At 53.3% G+C, this 18,914-nt stretch overlaps 3 protein-coding genes across 3 annotated transcripts; all 3 read left to right on the plus strand.

Annotated features, from left to right (window-relative positions):
- Window positions 1-5,724: 5,724 nt before the first annotated feature.
- Window positions 5,725-6,564, plus strand: JDV02_003159 (uncharacterized protein; the record flags this gene model as incomplete). The annotated part of the gene is made up of 1 exon (XM_047984258.1): window positions 5,725-6,564. One exon carries the CDS (start codon window positions 5,725-5,727, stop codon window positions 6,562-6,564), a length of 840 nt encoding a protein of 279 aa, XP_047840232.1.
- An 83-nt stretch (window positions 6,565-6,647) lies between these two features.
- JDV02_003160 (uncharacterized protein) lies at window positions 6,648-7,118 on the plus strand (the record flags this gene model as incomplete). The annotated part of the gene is made up of 1 exon (XM_047984259.1): window positions 6,648-7,118. One exon carries the CDS (start codon window positions 6,648-6,650, stop codon window positions 7,116-7,118), a length of 471 nt encoding a protein of 156 aa, XP_047840233.1.
- A 2,262-nt stretch (window positions 7,119-9,380) lies between these two features.
- On the plus strand, window positions 9,381-10,252 carry JDV02_003161 (uncharacterized protein; the record flags this gene model as incomplete). The annotated part of the gene is made up of 2 exons (XM_047984260.1): window positions 9,381-10,142; window positions 10,205-10,252. 2 exons carry the CDS (start codon window positions 9,381-9,383, stop codon window positions 10,250-10,252), a joined length of 810 nt encoding a protein of 269 aa, XP_047840234.1.
- Between the last annotated feature and the right edge of the window lie 8,662 nt (window positions 10,253-18,914).

The following is an 18,914-nucleotide window of genomic DNA, read 5'->3' on the forward strand; positions in this document are numbered from 1 at the left end:
AAGGGATGCCTGTCTCGGCGTGTGCGGAGTGCGTCCGATGCCTGGGCCGGGATGTGTTGTCGCCGGCAGCACAGCTCCACAGACGCCTTAGTTGTGAGCACATGTTCCCGGAAGAGTTGAAGGGACTGACGCCAATGGAGGAGAAGCTGATCGGGCTGAACTCGTGCTACGGGTTCTTCGCCACGTACACCATACCGGGCAGCAAGAAACAGACGGCCTTTACGTGCAGCTGTCGCGGTGCCCGACGCTGGACGGAATCATGCTCGTGTCGAGGGCGAGAGAGAGGGACCTCATCGGAAACAGAGTCCCCGGGGAGATGAGCGCGGCGCAAGGAAGACTCGAGGAGCTCAGCGCGAAGACGGTAAGAGAAGCGGCTAGCTGGCTGGGCGAGACGGGCGGATGAGAGGGAGGTGGCGGTGATGGACAGGGCAGGAAGATGTGAGGGGCTAAAGGCAAAAATGGAGGGGTTGACTTCAAGGGTTGGCGAACCGGGAGGCGCGGGGAGCCCCCGGAGGGCTAGCGCGGGAGGGCGAGCACCAACGAAAGCGAGCGGAGCGGGCCAACAGGAGAGGCGGAAAGCGAGGGGGGGAAAGAGGGCCGCGGGTGGGGCATAAAACCTCTCGGAACTACGTTCCTCAAGGCATAAAACCTCTCGGAACTACGTTCCTCAAGGCAAAGGCATAAGAGCTGCACGGTTCCCGTGCAGCCTTCGATGGAGTTTTTGCTCCTCAAGATAATTCTCATCAATTAACACGATGCCAACTGTGATCCCTGTGGAGACAATTGTCTGACACACTACCTAGTCGACAATCTGGTTCGTTTGGTTCGTAACACCCCAAGCCCCACAGATAAAACCGTCATAGCACTTGTAAGCCAACCTCGTCGCTCTTGATCCCATGACAGGCCTGCTTGAAGGCCAAGTTCTTCAAGTGTTCAGCATCCTATTCTCAGCAACTGAAGCACGGTCTGCCACAGCCGAGGCTGTTTGTTAGTGTTGTCGCATGTTAAAGGTTCACGTCCTGAGTGACGCCGGTCGATTCCAGCCTTTTTGTCGCCATTGCAAATCTGATCGTCGCACGCACGGCCTGCATGTCCGGTTCCCATCTGTCGTCATCCGACGCAGCTTTGCCTCCCAAAAAGAAAGATAGATTCCCAATCTTTGTTCGTGCGCACTTGAGCAAGATTTCCCGTTGTGCCGTCCACTTCTTGCACCGAAAGAGAAAGTGTTCTACCGTCTCTGTTGCTTGTCCGCAATCGCACAGGCCCGATTCCGCTGCTCCTATCCTGCGGAGATAACTGTTCAGTCGCATCATGCCGGTGCGGAGCTGCACCAGCACCTCTGCTTCTTTCCTTTCCAGCGAGTCGTATATAGCACGGATATGCCTGCCTGGCAGTGCCTTGTCAATTCGCTTCGAGTATTTTCCGACGCTTTCCGGTAGTTGTTCGCGCGTCCCTTCTTGGGCGAGAGCTAGCCTGAGCGTTGTCACCTTCGCTTGGTACCAGGGCACTTCCGCCTCGCATCCCCTCTCCGTGGCTCGTTTCGCGGCGGCCTTGGCCAAGTGCCGCGATGCGAGCTCCTCTTCGCCGGCCGGTGCGTACCTAAGTCTGATAGCACAGCCTCGCTTCTGAAGGTGCTTCATCTGATCGTATATCCCGCGGATAGTGCATTGTCCAGATTGCTGCTGGGGCCGCCTGACTGCCGCCACTACCGAGCGGTTGCCCACCACGACCGTCACGTCCTGAGGGACAAGGCCTGGTGGTATAGACCTGAGCGCTGTCGCTATCGCTTCCAGCTCTGCTGTATACGGATTTTGTTCGGTTCCAGGTCCGACGGTGACAGAAAAGGTGGCGAGGATGTGGTCCATGCCGCCATGCGTTGCGTCGCAAACAACGCCTCCCATGCCCACAGCGCCATGCCTCAGTGACGCAGCTGTTGCTATAAGGATGTCCTGTACATCATATGGCGTCCGCGTCTCTTCTAGGTCATCCTGACCCAACACAGGGATGCGGTCCGTCCACGGCCGTAATGCCGCGCCTACGGAGGCCGATAGGGCGCACTGGCGCAAAACCCATTTCGGGCTTAGCATGGGTGCGCGCCAGCGTCCTGCAGGTACTTCAGGCCGACTTCGAACAGGTACCGAACCTGCTGCAGGGCAGCGGGGTGAGGATGTGCGAAACGGTTGGCCCAGGGAACAAGGCTGCAAAGCCGCCAGTGCCTTAATGTCTACAGAGTTATCGCACATCTTGCGCTGGGCAATTGATGGCTGGACATTCCAGGCGTTTTATTGAGCCATGTATGGACTTCGTGTGTTACCTGTTACGCATTTTCCCCTTGGCAGAAATTCCAGAGAGCAGGTCACAAGCAGCCGCAGCCCGCCCACAGCACTACCCTGCACGCCGGGCCTAAAAGCGGCGGACATCAACACTTACATCATTTGCCCCAATACGGGCTTCAGCTGCGAGGTTTCGTGACGTAAACTAATTGCTGAATATCGACCCTTTGCGGCGGGCGGGATCCGGCTCCGTGTGTGGGCTTCGTGTTCACGGTGGTATGGCTTCGGCTACGGCACCCGGATTCGGTACGCTGGAGGCCCAGCATGGCGTGGGCGCTAGTAAACCAAGAACTCAGAGGCTTCGGCCGTGTAACGATTGCCAACAGACGTGTCACACACTTAGGGAGGGATCCCATGGGCCAAGGAATGCTTGATTTCCTATCTGATACCGACATGAAGCTGCTGTTCTTATACCTGTGCCATTTCATAGACATGACTCACTGTAGGCAACAGTGCCGTGGCTGCAGGCTGCACTTGTGCAGCCTGAAGCCATACCCGGTTGTTGGCCTGAGGCTCATTTCTTGCAACAGACCGCTTCACAAGTCAACAAAATGAACAGGCCAAACTTCCGACGAACGATCATAGACACCCAAAACTGATGTGCAACATATTCCAGCTCATTCGTGACAATTTTCTTCGCGTAGGGATTACTTCCCACCACTGTGTTTAATGTCGTACGGTAGAGCGAACCATGGTAGGGCGGACCGTTGCCGTCCCTGATTCGCGCAGCGGGCGCATTGGTCAGTTATGGCACACTCAAGGGCTCATCAGCGGTCATGCCCCGCGAATGCCGCTACGATTCAGGTTGCCGGCCACGGTCGGCGCTGGGCCACTCGCCCGCTCTCCCATCGGCCGGGTTTCCGCACAGGGCGATGGGAGTTGCGGGAAAAAAAATTCTGCCAACTCCTGGTGTAGAAGCTCACTAATCCAGGTATTTGGACGTGGAATCCTTGCGAGGATGGCGACATTCGCATTGCCACTGGGAAGCTTGATATGGTGAACAATGGCCGCGGACCAGCGAAATGTTGGCCAGCGTGTTCCCGCCCCTGAGAGCCCATCCTGGCACGGGCTGAAATCGTGCTCCAGTTGGTAGGGTACAAGGCTTGATGTACTACACTGTGTAATTGTGAAGCCTCTAGCCCGTTTTGTCCAATTTTTGGTGCGATTTTGAGTTTTGCGCCAGTGACCTCTATAGGCTGCCGTAGGCGCGTTCTGGTCGCGCTCCGCAACCACGAGCCGTCGCGAACAATTGAGTCAACAGCGGAGTCGCCATGGCCCAACCGACCTTCGTCACAACAGCGTGCAGCATGGTAATGACGGGGAGTGCAGCCTAGGGTTGCGCCTACCAATCTTGCGCAATTTTGTATTGAGTAATGAGGGAGGGTTATGGTCCCCTCCCTAACTCCTTAAAGGGCATTGAACACGAGTCCAGCGCCTAAGTGTTCTTATATAGTAACTCTGCCTAGATGGAGTCACAAAGGAACCACAAGAACCAATGCTCTGGAAGAGAGGCCTGTCCGTCAACGCGTATATTGGAGCACATGCCGAGCCAAGCACAACAGAAACCCTTTAGGTCATCAACGGCATAAAGGTTCCGGGAGAATACCATGATAGTATAGGATGACCTACAGCGAGAGCAGGTTCATGCCATAGTCGCCAGCATGAATGGCGAGACACGGTTGCATAAATGGATCACTATGCGCCGACGACACGCCTCCTCCGGAGTGGTGCGGAGCCGCTTTCCGTGGTACCTCCTCCCCTTAACCTTCGAGGACGCTGGGAGACATCGCTGGGGTAAAGCCTGTAGTAGGTAATTAGTGGCACAAGGCTGAGATTATCCACCAAGCTACAAAGAACGCATCCCGACACCCGATCTTACCAACCGTGTCTCCCAAAGGCACAGTCGTAGAGCCCCATTGCCTCTCTCAGCTAGAATATTTGACCCAAGCCTTCAAAAAAGCGCGGCCTATCCACAGGCTAGGCGCTGGATCACAGTTGGGAGCTCAGTTGTAGTCTGGCCGCCAGGGATTTTGCGATGAGGGGGTCCAGCCTGTGCCTTCGACATCGCGGGCAATCTGCCTATTACTGCCGCTTTCATGTTCAAAGCTATCCCCCCCACTGGTACTGCCTGCGACAGCAGGGAGCAATCGGGTTCTCTCGGTTTCGGCCAGGGCGGAATGTCCTAGGACTCGCTTGTTGCGTGAAGTAAATGCGGTGAAATTGCTCGCCATGAACAAGATACTTGCTACCTGCGTACCTTCCGTTGTCGGTACTACTCACTTCCTTGAATGCTTTGGAGTTAGTACCTGGAAGAGACCGACTACAAGTACGACACCAAAGCCAAGGCCCGCATCCCGTTGCAAAGCCATCTGCCATGGTTGAGCGCATGGTGTGACCCGCCCATAGGTTTCAGCGCAACTACGCGATGTACGCTGGTTCGGAAACGGCCAAGGTCTGTCTTGCACCGTATTGAAGCCGCAACAGCCGAAGGAATCTTGGATCCGCCGTATTGAGTTTGCATCGTGGGCGCTGAACAGACGTTGCCAAGTGGTGCTCAAAAGACACCTACGAGCGGCAGAGGGCAATATGCGGGAGAACAGCAGCGTTCCCAGAACTGAAGTAGCGACAGCTTGCAAAGTCTGCAGCACGATGGACAGCATGCGAGAACGTATGCTTGAGCCAGCCGATCTACATAGGCGAGTCGATGTCAGGGCATTGATGGCGGCTGCGAAAGGAAGTATAATGACGATGATGGTTAGCGCTCGGGGAATAGGTAGAGACAGCCTTGCTGCGTCTATGTGCACGTAGCTAATATTGCAAGTTAATACACGAGTTGGCCTTGCGCCTGGGGGGGCGGGTTAAGCGGGTGAATGTACATTGTGCCGCAGACGAGAGCGACAAGGAGGCAGGTGAGCTGCGACCATTAGTTCAGACCATCGTCGGCGAGCTGCAGCACGCACCAAAGCATACGAAAATAGGATTCTAGTCGCCATGATGAGTGGATTCTTCGAGGGTACAGAAGTGCGTTGCAGGAAGTGGAAGTTTGGAGCCAAACGTTCGCGATGCTGGGTGTCCTGCCCTTTGTTGTCGCGTTTTCTCCCCCACTTTTGCGCCTGCAGCTGACATCAGATTGTCGTCACGTTAGGGCTGCGGTCTCAAAGCTTGCGACAGAAGTCGTAGTGCTGCATCGTTCGCCACATCTCGCAACTGCGACTTTCGTGGACGCCAATCTTCCACGCCCGTGTTAACGTCTTCCCTATAAGCTCTGGCGCAGCAAGACATGGCTGATCGCAGCGGTCGAGGTGGGCCCGGTAGAGGAGCAGGTAGCCGTCCGCGTGGTCAGGCAGACCGAGACCACCGCACCAGTCGGTCCAGGATCCACCGCACCCTCATGCTGAGCCTGGACGACACGTGGATGCCCCCGCCTATCACCAACAACACCAACGAGTTCAAGTTCGTGAACTGCGTCGAGCCGGGATGTGCTAGTACGTCGGCATTCTCGGAGTACGGGGCAATGACCCTCAGGGCCGGGTACAACACCTGCACCATGCACACCACGCAGGACACCATCAAGTCCAGGGTCGAGAACATAGTCGTGTCCCCCAACACCACGTTCATCTTCTACGCCCTCGAGGTGACAAACACCAACGAGATCGACCAGCTTTCGGCCATCACCAGCACGGGGGACCACATCGACCTGGTCGTGAAGACCACTACGAGGAAGAACAACAGCCCCATCATCGGGAAGTTCCCGCCCTTGGTCTACATGATCATGGCAACCGAGCCCGCCACGGCCATGAGGGCCTTCATCGAGTGGGTGCGCAACATACACAGGAGAAGCTCCAGGGGCAACGGAACCGAGTCGGACGTCGTGCTGGTGGCCCACAACGGCATGAACCACGACCACGTGCTACTCTTGAAGACGATGCTGGTTTGGGGCATCAACCCTCCCAAGTGGAAGTTCGCGGACTCGTTGCCGATCTTCAAGCTGGTGACGGCCCCGGGGGAGACCGCCAGCCTGGACGTGTTGGCCAACGAGTACGCGCCCTGGTTCCAGCACATCCACCACGATGGTCTCAGCGACGCCACCGCCATCATGCACGTGGTCACGAAGAGTGTTCCCAACTGGCAGATGGCCTGCTTGGCGTTCAGCACGCCCTGTGACGACTACACCACATCGGTGGGCCTCAACACCCTCAGGGCCAGGTCGCCGCTGCCGTTCCCGGACTGACCTCTTCGGCTTCGGCGGCGGCGGTCTCTACAGGTAGGCAGACGCGGACGGGATTCTCTACCAGAGTGAGCTTCGCAAATGAAATGATCTTGCTCTTGAGCTCCGTTGCCAACGTCACCCATGGGGTATTCCGCCCTTCGGCCAAGCTGGATAACCTGTTCGATAGCTTCGAACCTGGGCCTGTCCGGGCTACCGACGGTTTTGGGATGCGCAAACTGGAAGCGTTCGCAAAGTTCATGCCGAAGACGCCAGTCTGGATCGACCTTCTACTGGCAAACGGCATGGAATCACGCAAAGCGAAGACTGTTCGAAGTATTGTGACGGCGTCCGAGTTCTTGAGACGGCGGCTCGCAGCTGAGAGACCGCTCTGGTTCGCGCCGGGCTATGAGTGTCTCAGACCCAAACAGGTAGAGTTCTTCCTGAGCGACAACGCAGGGGGCGGGAAACACACCACTATTGTCGAATACTTCAGAGAAAGTACGTTCTCCATTGATTTGGCGCAGCCAATTCTATTGTTGCAGAGTACTGGAGGGACCTCAAAGACTACCCTGTAGTGGATTTTGCGTTCTCGTGACAAGTCAATGCACAACTCTCCCCTGTAAAAATTTCTGCTTGCCTGGCGCTGTTAGCGTCTCGCTAAGCCATGGGTTTTTCACAGGCTAATTGACAGCACCTGCAGCTGGGCGCCCATCGTGGCCCTAACAGCTGCCTCGACGAAGGGATTTGGAGAGTTGACCTTCGCTCGAGGTGCTCGTCGTCACAATCAGAGCCTTTGCGCTCGCGCCTTTCGCTACAGCCTCGGCCGCTCGGACGCAGCATTGTCTGCTCCTCTGGCTCACCGCCGCTCGCGACCTTTCGGGCAAGACTGCCCTTCGACCACCTGGGACCATGCGATCTCAGCTACCTTCGCGGCTCGCCTCCGCTCCGACAACATCTGCAGCACCTGCTGCCCAGATAACACTGGTGCTTCCAGCCTGACTGGCCGGCTTCTCACCGCTACCTTTGGGCCTCGATAGGCTCCCCGACTCTGGCTTCCACGGCCTACGACTTTTTGGGCCTAAAACACCCCCGAACCCCCGACGCGTCATCTTGATGCCACCGCTCACAGCGGCCACAAAAAGCCGCCCCGACCGACCTCTGCAACACCGGTTGCCCAGAGACAACATTTCCCCTTCAGCAGCTTCGGCTGCCGCCTGTGCCATTGCCGGGCTTCGCAAATACCACAATGCCAGACAAATCGCTGGGTCACATGATGCAGAGCTCTCATCGATGACCCTGGATTGGAACGAGATTCCATTCAGACAACAGCGTCCTAGCTGCCGTGGGTTTTTGGCCCCTTGAGGGATTTTCCCCATGGCTGCACAGCTGCCATCGTAGCTACTGGCGATGGAAGAAGACACGGCTTCTGGGCGCTATGGGCTCGGGACTCGTTTGCGTCTACCTGTGCAAGAGAATTCTAGGCTGGGCGGGGTCCTTTCCCGCTGACGGGAATGCCCCTTCGCCGACACAGCGCCTTCGTGCCGTTGAGATGCTGGATAGAGAGGCGGGATGTTCCTGTACCTTAGCTAGCCCAGCACGTCCTTTGCTCCAGTAGGGGCTTTTAGCTATCACTATAGCTCCCGGACGTTAAATAATTATCGTATCGTATCGTATCGACAAGTCAATGCACTCTCCCATTCTGTCCCTTGGAGAGCTGTTAGCGGCTTGCTAGCTGGGGCCAGAATTTGCAGGCCACCCGACCGCGCTTCCGCCCTCTGGGCCCATCGTGGCCCTGACAGCACAGAGGAAGACCTTAGGAGAGTTCATGTTCCGCTGCGAAGCCGGTCTTGACAATTGCACTTTGGCCCATAGCTTTTCTTCGGAACCAAGGAGCTTATTAGGCAATTGGAAGGTTCGCCCTTCCAATCACGGTGACTGGTTGCGGAGGGTTTTCTCCCTGAAGGCAAGCTGCGCGACAGCCTCTGATTCCTTCCGACGGTTTTTCCCTGCCGCCGCTCCTCAGGCATTTCCTTTGCTTGGTTCCTGGAGCACGGGACTGCGGCAGCAGCGTTGGCCGAACGAGCGAGAGAATTCTGACCGGTGAAAACCAAGGGTTGACCACACTGCCTGGACGTCCCGCTGACGGGCAACAGACTTCAACACGCAGCGCCTTCGAGCCGATGATATGCTGGATAGACATCTGGGGAATTGCTATGGGTGCCAGCCATAGTCACTTGTTCTGGATAGTCTAGCTCAGCACGTCCTGTGCCCCGTCTCGGGGACCTGAGCGACCTAAGGGTCGCTGGACGAAAAATACAAAACAAACAAAACAAACAAACAAACAGACAAGTCAATGTTATTCCCCGCGGAACTCATCGAGGTTCAGCCGGGGCAGTCCGTCAAGGCAAACCTTTCCATGAACGAAACGACCGCCATGCTGAATATGGCGTGCCGCTCCCCGTACGCCAATGCTCTGTCCATCAGCACCGGTGCACGCGAAACTTTGGGGCTTGACGACAGCCGGCTGGAGCACTTTGGGATCGCGGTTAACAAGGCCTTGCTCACAGTTACTGGCCGAGGAATCGATGTGCCTCTGATTATTTACGCCGTCACCCAGCAAAGGTTATCCTGCGTACAACCCGCAGCGGCAGTTGGAATATGCAGGGCGTCCGTGTCGCTCGCCCCGGCAAGATGGTGACCTATTGGACTTTTATGAGCATAACAAAGGCTGGGGCCGATAGCTACCGTGTTGGAGTCGATCAGGGCTGTATCAAAAGATTAAGACCCTTGGGGACTGCGTTTTTGGCACACATACAACCGTCAGCACCATCAAGCACATGCAAAAGGAGAGCAATCTCATGTACTGGGCCAAGGTCGGCATCAAGATCAACCTGAAAGCCGTTGGTGCCAACCACAATCTCCGGGATGAACTGAGGAAGTTGGAAAATAGGAACATGATCGTGGGGTACGATGTGACCCATTCCACCAATATGCCATTCAAAGCAGCCGGAGAGCCTAGCTTGCTGGGACTGGTTGCGAGCATCAACATAGAGTTGGCACAATGGCCCGCTGTGTCTTGGGAGCAACCGGCAAGGCAGGAGATGCTCAGCGATCAACTTCTCGACGCATTCAAGTCGCGGTTGGAGCTTTGGCAAAAGCATAACGACGACCGCTTGCCCGCGCACATTCTCATTTTTCGCGACGGCGTCTCTGAGAGTCAGTTTACGCAAGTCCTCGACAGGGAGCTACCAACGATACGGCAGGCTTGCCGAGCGAAGTACACGGCGACTCAACCCAAGCTGACTGTTGTTGTCTCGGCCAAGCGCCATCAAACACGGTTCGATCCCACTACCAAAGAGGACATGTCGGCCTCGGGCAACGTTCTCAACGGCACAGTCGTGGACCGCGGTGTCACCCAAGTAAGGTATTGGGACTTCTTCCTCACAGCACATCATGCGATCAAGGGCACTGCGCGCCCCGCTCACTACACGGTGCTTTTAGATGAGATTTTCCGGGAGCGGTATAATGCAAAGGCAGCTGACGAGCTGGAGCGACTGACGCACGAGCTGCGTTACTTGTTCGGCCGCGCGACGAAGGCTGTGAGGATATGCCTACCGGCATATTATGCTGACATTGTTTGCGAGCGAGCCCGTGTTCACAGCCTGACACGGTCTGGGAAGCTGGACTGGGAAGTGATGATGAGATATAGCTTGTATTCCTCTGGAAGTGGGGTTATCTAGCAAGGCCGTAGGGCAAGTTAATTAGGTATTGGGTCGGCAGAAGAAGATTCTAGGCGTCTCCAATTGGTGAGAGACTAGTAGTGTAACCGCGGTCAAACCGTGGTTTGCGGTTCGGTTCGGCTTGAGAATTGGCCAGGGACTATTAGTGCGGTTTGCAGAAGCCAAATAAACTGGCAGTTCGGTTCGTCAAAATGGTTCAAACTGGTGGTTCGGTTCGATCTAGCTTGTCGGACCGTTAAGACGGTTCGGGATGATTTTTCGAACCGGTCACACTATTAGGAGCGCTCTGAGGCTGTAAAACTGCACCCCAGTTGGCCTCTAAATGACAAACTGCAGCAACCAAATGAGTGGACATAGGGAAACGTATGCTTAGTCCTGCTGGTCGTAGAATCTACACGTTTTGAGCCATTGCAGATCAGTTCAGTTGAGTTCACTAAGTCTGTTCTTTTATGAAATTTTCTTTCCGTTGACCTAGTCGTGATACCTAACGAAGACAGAAACGCGCTAATGGTCGGCCGAGCTTAAACTCCTAGGGAGAACTCCATACAACGACCAAAAGCATCCTTAGCATAACCCGGTCATGTACCCCGACCTCGCCGAATTCAGCTTCCGGAAGGAATCGACTTTACTATAGTCACCGACCTTGTTAACTTATTCGCAGCTATCATGCATTCATATTACGAGCAGTCAAGGCTCATAGCCCATCACGCGGACGGCACTTACAACCTAGAGTTGCCACGGCTCTTAGCATAGGGCGAGCAGTAAAGACTCATGGCCCATCACGTGCTAGGCACTTACACACTAGAGTTCGCACGCGTATTAGCATAGGGCGAGCAGTCAAGACCCATGGCCCATCACGCGGAGGGCACTTACTCCCTAGAGTTCCCATAGACATTAGCATATGGCGAGCAGTCAAGACTCATGGCCTATCACGCGGAAGGCACTTACAAGCTAGAGTTCGCATTAATATTAGCGTAGTGCGAGCAGTCAAGACTCATGGCCCATCATGCTAAAGGCACTTACGACCTAGAGTTCGCATGCGTATTAGCATATGGCGAGCAGTTAAGACTTCTTACCCATCATGCGGAAGGCACTTACTCGCTAGAGCTCCCATGCGTATTAGCATAGTGCGATCAGTCAAGTCCCATGGCCCATCACGCGGAAGGCACTTACATCCTAGAGTTCCCATACTTGTTAGCATACGGCGAGCATTCAAGACTCATGGCCCATCACACGGATGGCACTTACAAACTAGAGTTCCCACACGTATTAGCGTAGGGCGAGCAGTCAAGGCTCATGGCCCATTACGCGGAAGGCACTTACACACTAGAGTTTACATGAATATTAGCATAAGGCGAGCAGTTAAGACTTCTTACCCATCATGCGGAAGGCACTTACTGGCTAGAGCTCCCATGCGTATTAGCATAGTGCGATCAGTCAAGTCTCATGGCCCATCACGCGGAAGGCACTTACTCCCTAGAGTTCCCATAGACATTAGCATATGGCGAGCAGTCAAGAATCATGGCCCATCACGCGGATGGCACTTACAACCTAGAGTTGCCATAGATATATTAGCATACGGCGAGCAGTCAGGACTCAGAGCCCGTCGCGCTGAAGACACTTACACACTAGAGTTTGCATAAATATTAGCATAAGGCGAGCAGTCACGACTCATAGCCCATCACGCGGAAGGCACTTACAAGCTAGAGTTCCCATAGACATTAGCATATAGCGAGCAGTCAAGAATCATGGCCCATCACGCGGAAGGTACTTACTTGCTAGAGTTGCCATGGATATATTAGCATACGGCGAGCAGTCAGGACTCAGAACCCATCACGCGGAAGGCACTTACAAGCTAGAGTTCCCATAGACATTAGCATATAGCGAGCAGTCAAGAATCATGGCCCATCACGCGGAAGGTACCTACTTGCTAGAGTTCCCATAGACATTAGCATATAGCGAGCAGTCAAGTCTCATGGCCCATCACGCGGAAGGTACTTACGTCCTATAGTTCCCATTAGCATAGGGTGAGCAGTCTAGACTCATGGCCCATCACGCGGAGGCCACTTACATTCTAGAATTCCCATATATATTAGCACACGGCGAGCATTTAAGACTCATGGCCAAACATGCGGAAGGCACTTACAAGCTAGAGTCCCCATGCGTATTAGCATAGTGCCAGCAGACAAGACTCATAGTCCATCACGCGGATGGCACTTACAAGCTAGAGTCCCCATGCGTATTAGCATAGTGCCAGCAGACAAGACTCATAGTCCATCACGCGGATGGCACTTACTTGCTAGAGTTCCCATGCGTATTAGCACACGGCGAGCATTTAAGACCCATGGCCCATCACGCGGATGGCACTTACATCCTAGAGTTCCCATAGACATTAGCATATGGCGAGCAGTCAAGACTCATGGCCTATCACGCGGAAGGCACTTACAAGCTAGAGTTCGCATTAATATTAGCGTAGTGCGAGCAGTCAAGACTCATGGCCAAACATGCGGAAGGCACTTACAAGCTAGAGTCCCCATGCGTATTAGCATAGCGCCAGCAGTCAAGACTCATAGTCCATCACGCGGAAGGCACTTACAAGCTAGAGTTCCCATGCGTATTAGCATATGGCGAGCAGTCAAAGACTCAAGGCCCATTACGCGGATGGCACTTACATCCTAGAGTTCCCACGTGTATTAGCACACGGCGAGCACTCAAGACTCATGGCCCATCAGGCGGACGGGACTTACTTTCTAGAGTTCCCACGTATATTAGCACACGGCGAGCATTTAAGACCCATGGCCCATCACGCGGATGGCACTTACATCCTAGAGTTCCCATAGACATTAGCATATGGCGAGCAGTCAAGACTCATGGCCTATCACGCGGAAGGCACTTACGACCTAGAGTTCGCATTGATATTAGCGTAGTGCGAGCAGTCAAGACTCATGGCCCATCACGCTAAAGGCACTTACTCCCTAGAGTTCCCATGGACATTAGCATATAGCGAGCAGTCAAAACTCATGGCCCATCACGCGGACGCCACTTACACACTAAAGTTCCCGTACGAATTAGCATACGGCCAGCAGTGAAAGACTCATGGCCCATCACGCGGACGGGACTTACTTGCTAGAGTTCCCACGTATATTAGCACACGGCGAGCATTTAAGACCCATGGCCCATCACGCGGATGGCACTTACATCCTAGAGTTCCCATAGACATTAGCATATGGCGAGCAGTCAAGACTCATGGCCCATCACGCGGAAGGCACTTACTTGCTAGAGTTGCCATGGATATATTAGCATACGGCGAGCAGTCAGGACTCAGAACCCATCGCGCTGAAGACACTTACACACTAGAGTTTGCATGAATATTAGCATAAGGCGAGCAGTCAAGACTCATAGCCCATCACGCGGAAGGCACTTACTTGCTAGAGTTGCCATGGATATAAGCATATGGCGAGCAGTCAAAGACTCAAGGCCCATCACGCGGAAGGCACTTACTTTCTATAGTTCCCATGCGTATTAGCATAATGCGAGTAGTCAAGACTCAAGGCCCATCACGCTGAAGGCACTTACAAGCTAGAGTTGCCATGGATATAAGCATATGGCGAGCAGTTAAGTCTCATGGCCCATTACGCGGATGGCACTTACTTGCTAGAGTTGCCATGGATATAAGCATATGGCGAGCAGTCAAAGACTCAAGGCCCATCACGCGGAAGGCACTTACTTTCTATAGTTCCCATGCGTATTAGCATAATGCGAGTAGTCAAGACTCAAGGCCCATCACGCGGATGGCACTTACTTGCTAGAGTTCCCATGGACATTAGCATATAGCGAGCAGTCAAAGACTCCTAGCCCATCACGCGGATGGCACTTACGGCCTAGATTTCGCATTGATATTAGCGTAGTGCAAGCAGTCAAGACTCATAGCCCATCACGCGGAATGCACTTACAAGCTAGAGTTCCCACGTATATTAGCACACGGCGAGCATTTAAGACCCATGGCCCATCACGCGGATGGCACTTACATCCTAGAGTTCCCATAGACATTAGCATATGGCGAGCAGTCAAGACTCATGGCCTATCACGCGGAAGGCACTTACAAGCTAGAGTTCGCATTAATATTAGCGTAGTGCGAGCAGTCAAGACTCATGGCCCATCATGCTAAAGGCACTTACGACCTAGAGTTCGCATGCGTATTAGCATATGGCGAGTAGTCAAGACTCAAGGCCCATCACGCGGATGGCACTTACTTCCTAGAGTTCCCATGGACATTAGCATATAGCGAGCAGTCAAAGACTCCTAGCCCATCACGCGGATGGCACTTACGGCCTAGATTTCGCATTGATATTAGCGTAGTGCAAGCAGTCAAGACTCATGGCCCATCATGCTAAAGGCACTTACGACCTAGAGTTCGCATGCGTATTAGCATATGGCGAGCAGTCAAAGACTCAAGGCCCATCACGCGGAAGGCACTTACTCCCTAGAGTTCCCATGTATATGAGCATACAGCGAGCAGTCAAGACTCATGGCCCATCACGCAGAAGGTACTTACTTTCTAGAGTTCCCACGTATATTAGCACACGGCGAGCACTGAAGACTCATGGCCCATCACGCGGAAGGCACTTACTCCCTAGAGTTCCCATGTATATGAGCATACAGCGAGCAGTCAAGACTCATGGCCCATCACGCAGAAGGTACTTACTTTCTAGAGTTCCCACGTATATTAGCACACGGCGAGCACTGAAGACTCATGGCCCATCACGCGGAAGGCACTTACTCCCTAGAGTTCCCATGTATATGAGCATACAGCGAGCAGTCAAGACTCATGGCCCATCACGCAGAAGGTACTTACAAGCTAGAGTTCCCACGTATATTAGCACACGGCGAGCACTGAAGACCCATGGCCCATCACGCGGACGGGACTTACTTTCTAGAGTTCCCACGTATATTAGCACACGGCGAGCACTGAAGACTCATGGCCCATCACGCGGAAGGCACTTACTTGCTAGAGTTCCCATGGATATCAGCATACAGCGAGCAGTCAAGACTCATGGCCCATCACGCTAAAGGCACTTACAAGCTAGAGTTGCCATGGATATATTAGCATACGGCGAGCAGTCAGGACTCAGAACCCATCGCGCTGAAAATACTTACACACTAGCATTTGCATGAATATTAACATAAGGCGAGCAGTCACGACTCGTAGCCCATCACGCGGAAGGCACTTACGTCCTATAGTTCCCATTAGCATAGGGTGAGCAGCCTAGACTCATGGCCCATCACGCTGAAGACACTTACACACTAGAGTTTGCATGAATATTAGCATAAGGCGAGCAGTCAAGACTCATGGCCCATCACGCAGAAGGTACTTACAAGCTAGAGTTGCCATGCGTATTAGCATATAGCGAGCAGTCAAGACTCATGGCCCATCACGCGGAAGGTACTTACTTGCTAGAGTTGCCATGTGTATTAGCATATAGCGAGCAGTCAAGACTCATGGCCCATCACGCAGAAGGTACTTACAAGCTAGAGTTGCCATGGGTATTAGCATATAGCGAGCAGTCAAGACTCATGGCCCATCACGCGGAAGGCACTTACTTGCTAGAGTTCCCATGGATATGAGCATACGGCGAGCAGTCAAGACTCATGGCCCATCACGCGGAAGGCACTTACTCCCTAGAGTTCCCATGTATATGAGCATACAGCGAGCAGTCAAGACTCATGGCCCATCACGCGAAAGGCACTTACTTCCTAGAGTTGCCATGCGTATTAGCATATAGCGAGCAGTCAAGACTCATGGCCCATCACGCAGAAGGTACTTACAAGCTAGAGTTGCCATGCGTATTAGCATATAGCGAGCAGTCAAGACTCATGGCCCATCACGCGGAAGGCACTTACTTGCTAGAGTTGCCATGGATATGAGCATACGGCGAGCAGTCAAGACTCATGGCCCATCACGCGGAAGGCACTTACTCCCTAGAGTTCCCATGTATATGAGCATACAGCGAGCAGTCAAGACTCATGGCCCATCACGCGAAAGGCACTTACTTCCTAGAGTTGCCATGCGTATTAGCATATAGCGAGCAGTCAAGACTCATGGCCCATCACGCAGAAGGTACTTACAAGCTAGAGTTGCCATGCGTATTAGCATATAGCGAGCAGTCAAGACTCATGGCCCATCACGCAGAAGGTACTTACAAGCTAGAGTTGCCATGCGTATTAGCATATAGCGAGCAGTCAAGACTCAAGGCCCATTACGCGGATGGCACTTACTTGCTAGAGTTGCCATGGATATAAGCATATGGCGAGCAGTCAAAGACTCAAGGCCCATCACGCGGAAGGCACTTACTTTCTATAGTTCCCATGCGTATTAGCATAATGCGAGTAGTCAAGACTCAAGGCCCATCACGCTGAAGGCACTTACAAGCTAGAGTTCCCACAGTTATTAGCATACGGCGAGCAGTCACGACTCATGGCCCATCACGCAGAAGTCACTTACACACTAGAGTTCCCATATGAATTAGCATAGGGCGAGTAGTCAAGACTTATCGTCGCTTAAACGGGAGAAACTAACTGGGCTTGCTAGCCCCAGTCCAACAAGGGCTGTGAAGAGGATGAAGGTAATCTTCATTTTGACCAGTAAGTAGTGATTAGTTACAACTAAGGTGTATAGAAGAAAGTTGACCTTGTCGCGGTGTTACTCCGCGGCGGGGTTTCGCTGTCTTAAAATATTTCATCCAACGAAGGCTTACGCAGATCCAATATACTTAGTATAGCTTAGTCATTTAGAACGTCTTAAATACGTCTTAGGTGGCGCGAAAGTCTCAGTTGTCGCTTTTGGGAATTGTGTAATATCGAGTGTGTGTGTATTTGTCAAACGTACGGTGTGGATACCAGCATAAAAGGCGTCACGGTCTAAAAGATGGGGTATGAGCTGTCGGTTTTGGTCACGGGGAATTGTGTAAGTTCGGGTGTGTGTGAATTGTGTGTCTGTGTGAGCCACACTGCCTGTCCAATGGACTCTTTTAGACCGTGACGCCTTTTGTGCTGGTATCCACACCGTACGTCTGACACACACACAGACGTACGGTGTGGATACCAGCACAAAAGGCGTCACGGTCTAAAAGATCGGGGGTATGAGCAGTTGCTCGAGTGTATTGATCGTGATCTTCATTGCTCCCTCTCTGCCAATTCTCGTTGCCATTTTCCTCTTGTGGACAAGTGAGACATGCAGCTCGCTGATAGATTCACGACGTGTTGGATCCGCGACGGGAATTATGAAGGCGCACACAACGTTATGAAGACATTGAGATCATCTTCGTCATCAAGAATGAGGTTATTATTGGTCCCTTCTTGAGGCGCTTGAGGATTGTGTATTTCTCCTCGTCATCACGCTTGTTTTGTGCGTGAAGTGGCGGTGTGGCTGTTGACCTTCACCATATTGCAAGGTCTCAGTCCACGCTTGGAATACGTCCACACCGTTTTGTCATCGAGTCACCCGTTTCAGTGTTTGTTAAAACTGTGAGGGAGCGAGGTTGCATAAAGTATCTAACAGCTCATGCATACGGCTAGCGCGTCCATCTAACAAAAAACGACGAGAGGCTGGGTAGCGTTGGAGTGTGGCGGTGCGCCCAGGGCGTCGGGTTGTTGGCCGACGCCCCGTCCGAAAGATCCCACAGAACACACACTTCTCAAGCAATGAAATCACCAGTTCTCGCCAATCATTGACTACAGTGACCCCCTCGGGTAATCGGTGAAACCAGCGCGTATCCAACATTATCAGCCTTCATTTAGTTCGTCAGCTTATCAGGTGACCCGAGTTGGGTATGGCTGGCCTGCGGTTCCACCCCGCCTCTGTGCCGTGCGCCACCGTCGAGCCGTCCGGCAAGCCATCGGCGCTAGTCTGAAACCGCTTCCACCGGAGCATCACTTCCGCCATTTGGACACAAAGGCGTCACCGTTGAAAGAAGCTTGAGTGTACAAACACACGAACTGATTGCGCCCAGTGGCCAGCTGGCCAATAGAGCAACTATCGCTTAGTGTACATGTCCGGGCGTAAGCCACTAAATAATTATAGACCATTGGATAGGCCTCGAGGCCAATTAGCCGTGGCGTTTGGCTCGTCAACACTATGATTGCGTCGTAGCGGCTCGTTCGCAGACAGCAGTTGGCTGGTGGATCAATTATGGTGATGAGCACTACCTTCGCACTGAATTTCACTGGCATACCCTAAGACAATGTTTGAGCTTGCGATTTGGTGCTGATCTGACTGTCTCCGAGGTTGTGAATGCTGCAGTTGGTCGCGTTGTGTGTTTGTAAATTGTCGTTCAGTTTGACGAACACTTGTCAAGAAGTAGTGCATATGAGCGAGACGTCGAGGATCACAAGGGACTTCCCTCAGTGCGAAAACAAAGCCATTCCTGGTACGGTACGCAGCTCCCGAGCTGGTAAGTCGCCGCTGGCATAGTCAATTACAATGTGGCGGCATGCATTCTAGCCATTCATCACAAGCACAACTTACACGCCGGAACTGGTTAGTCCATCCAATCACCCAATATCGTCGTGACCGGCGACCTGGGGTTGACTTAGGAGAATCTCGCGACGGACTTAGTGGTCACGCGGCTCGCG

The sequence above is a fragment of the Purpureocillium takamizusanense genome, chromosome 2 (assembly GCF_022605165.1).
Source record: "Purpureocillium takamizusanense chromosome 2, complete sequence".
NCBI classification, from domain to species: Eukaryota; Fungi; Ascomycota; class Sordariomycetes; order Hypocreales; family Ophiocordycipitaceae; genus Purpureocillium; species Purpureocillium takamizusanense.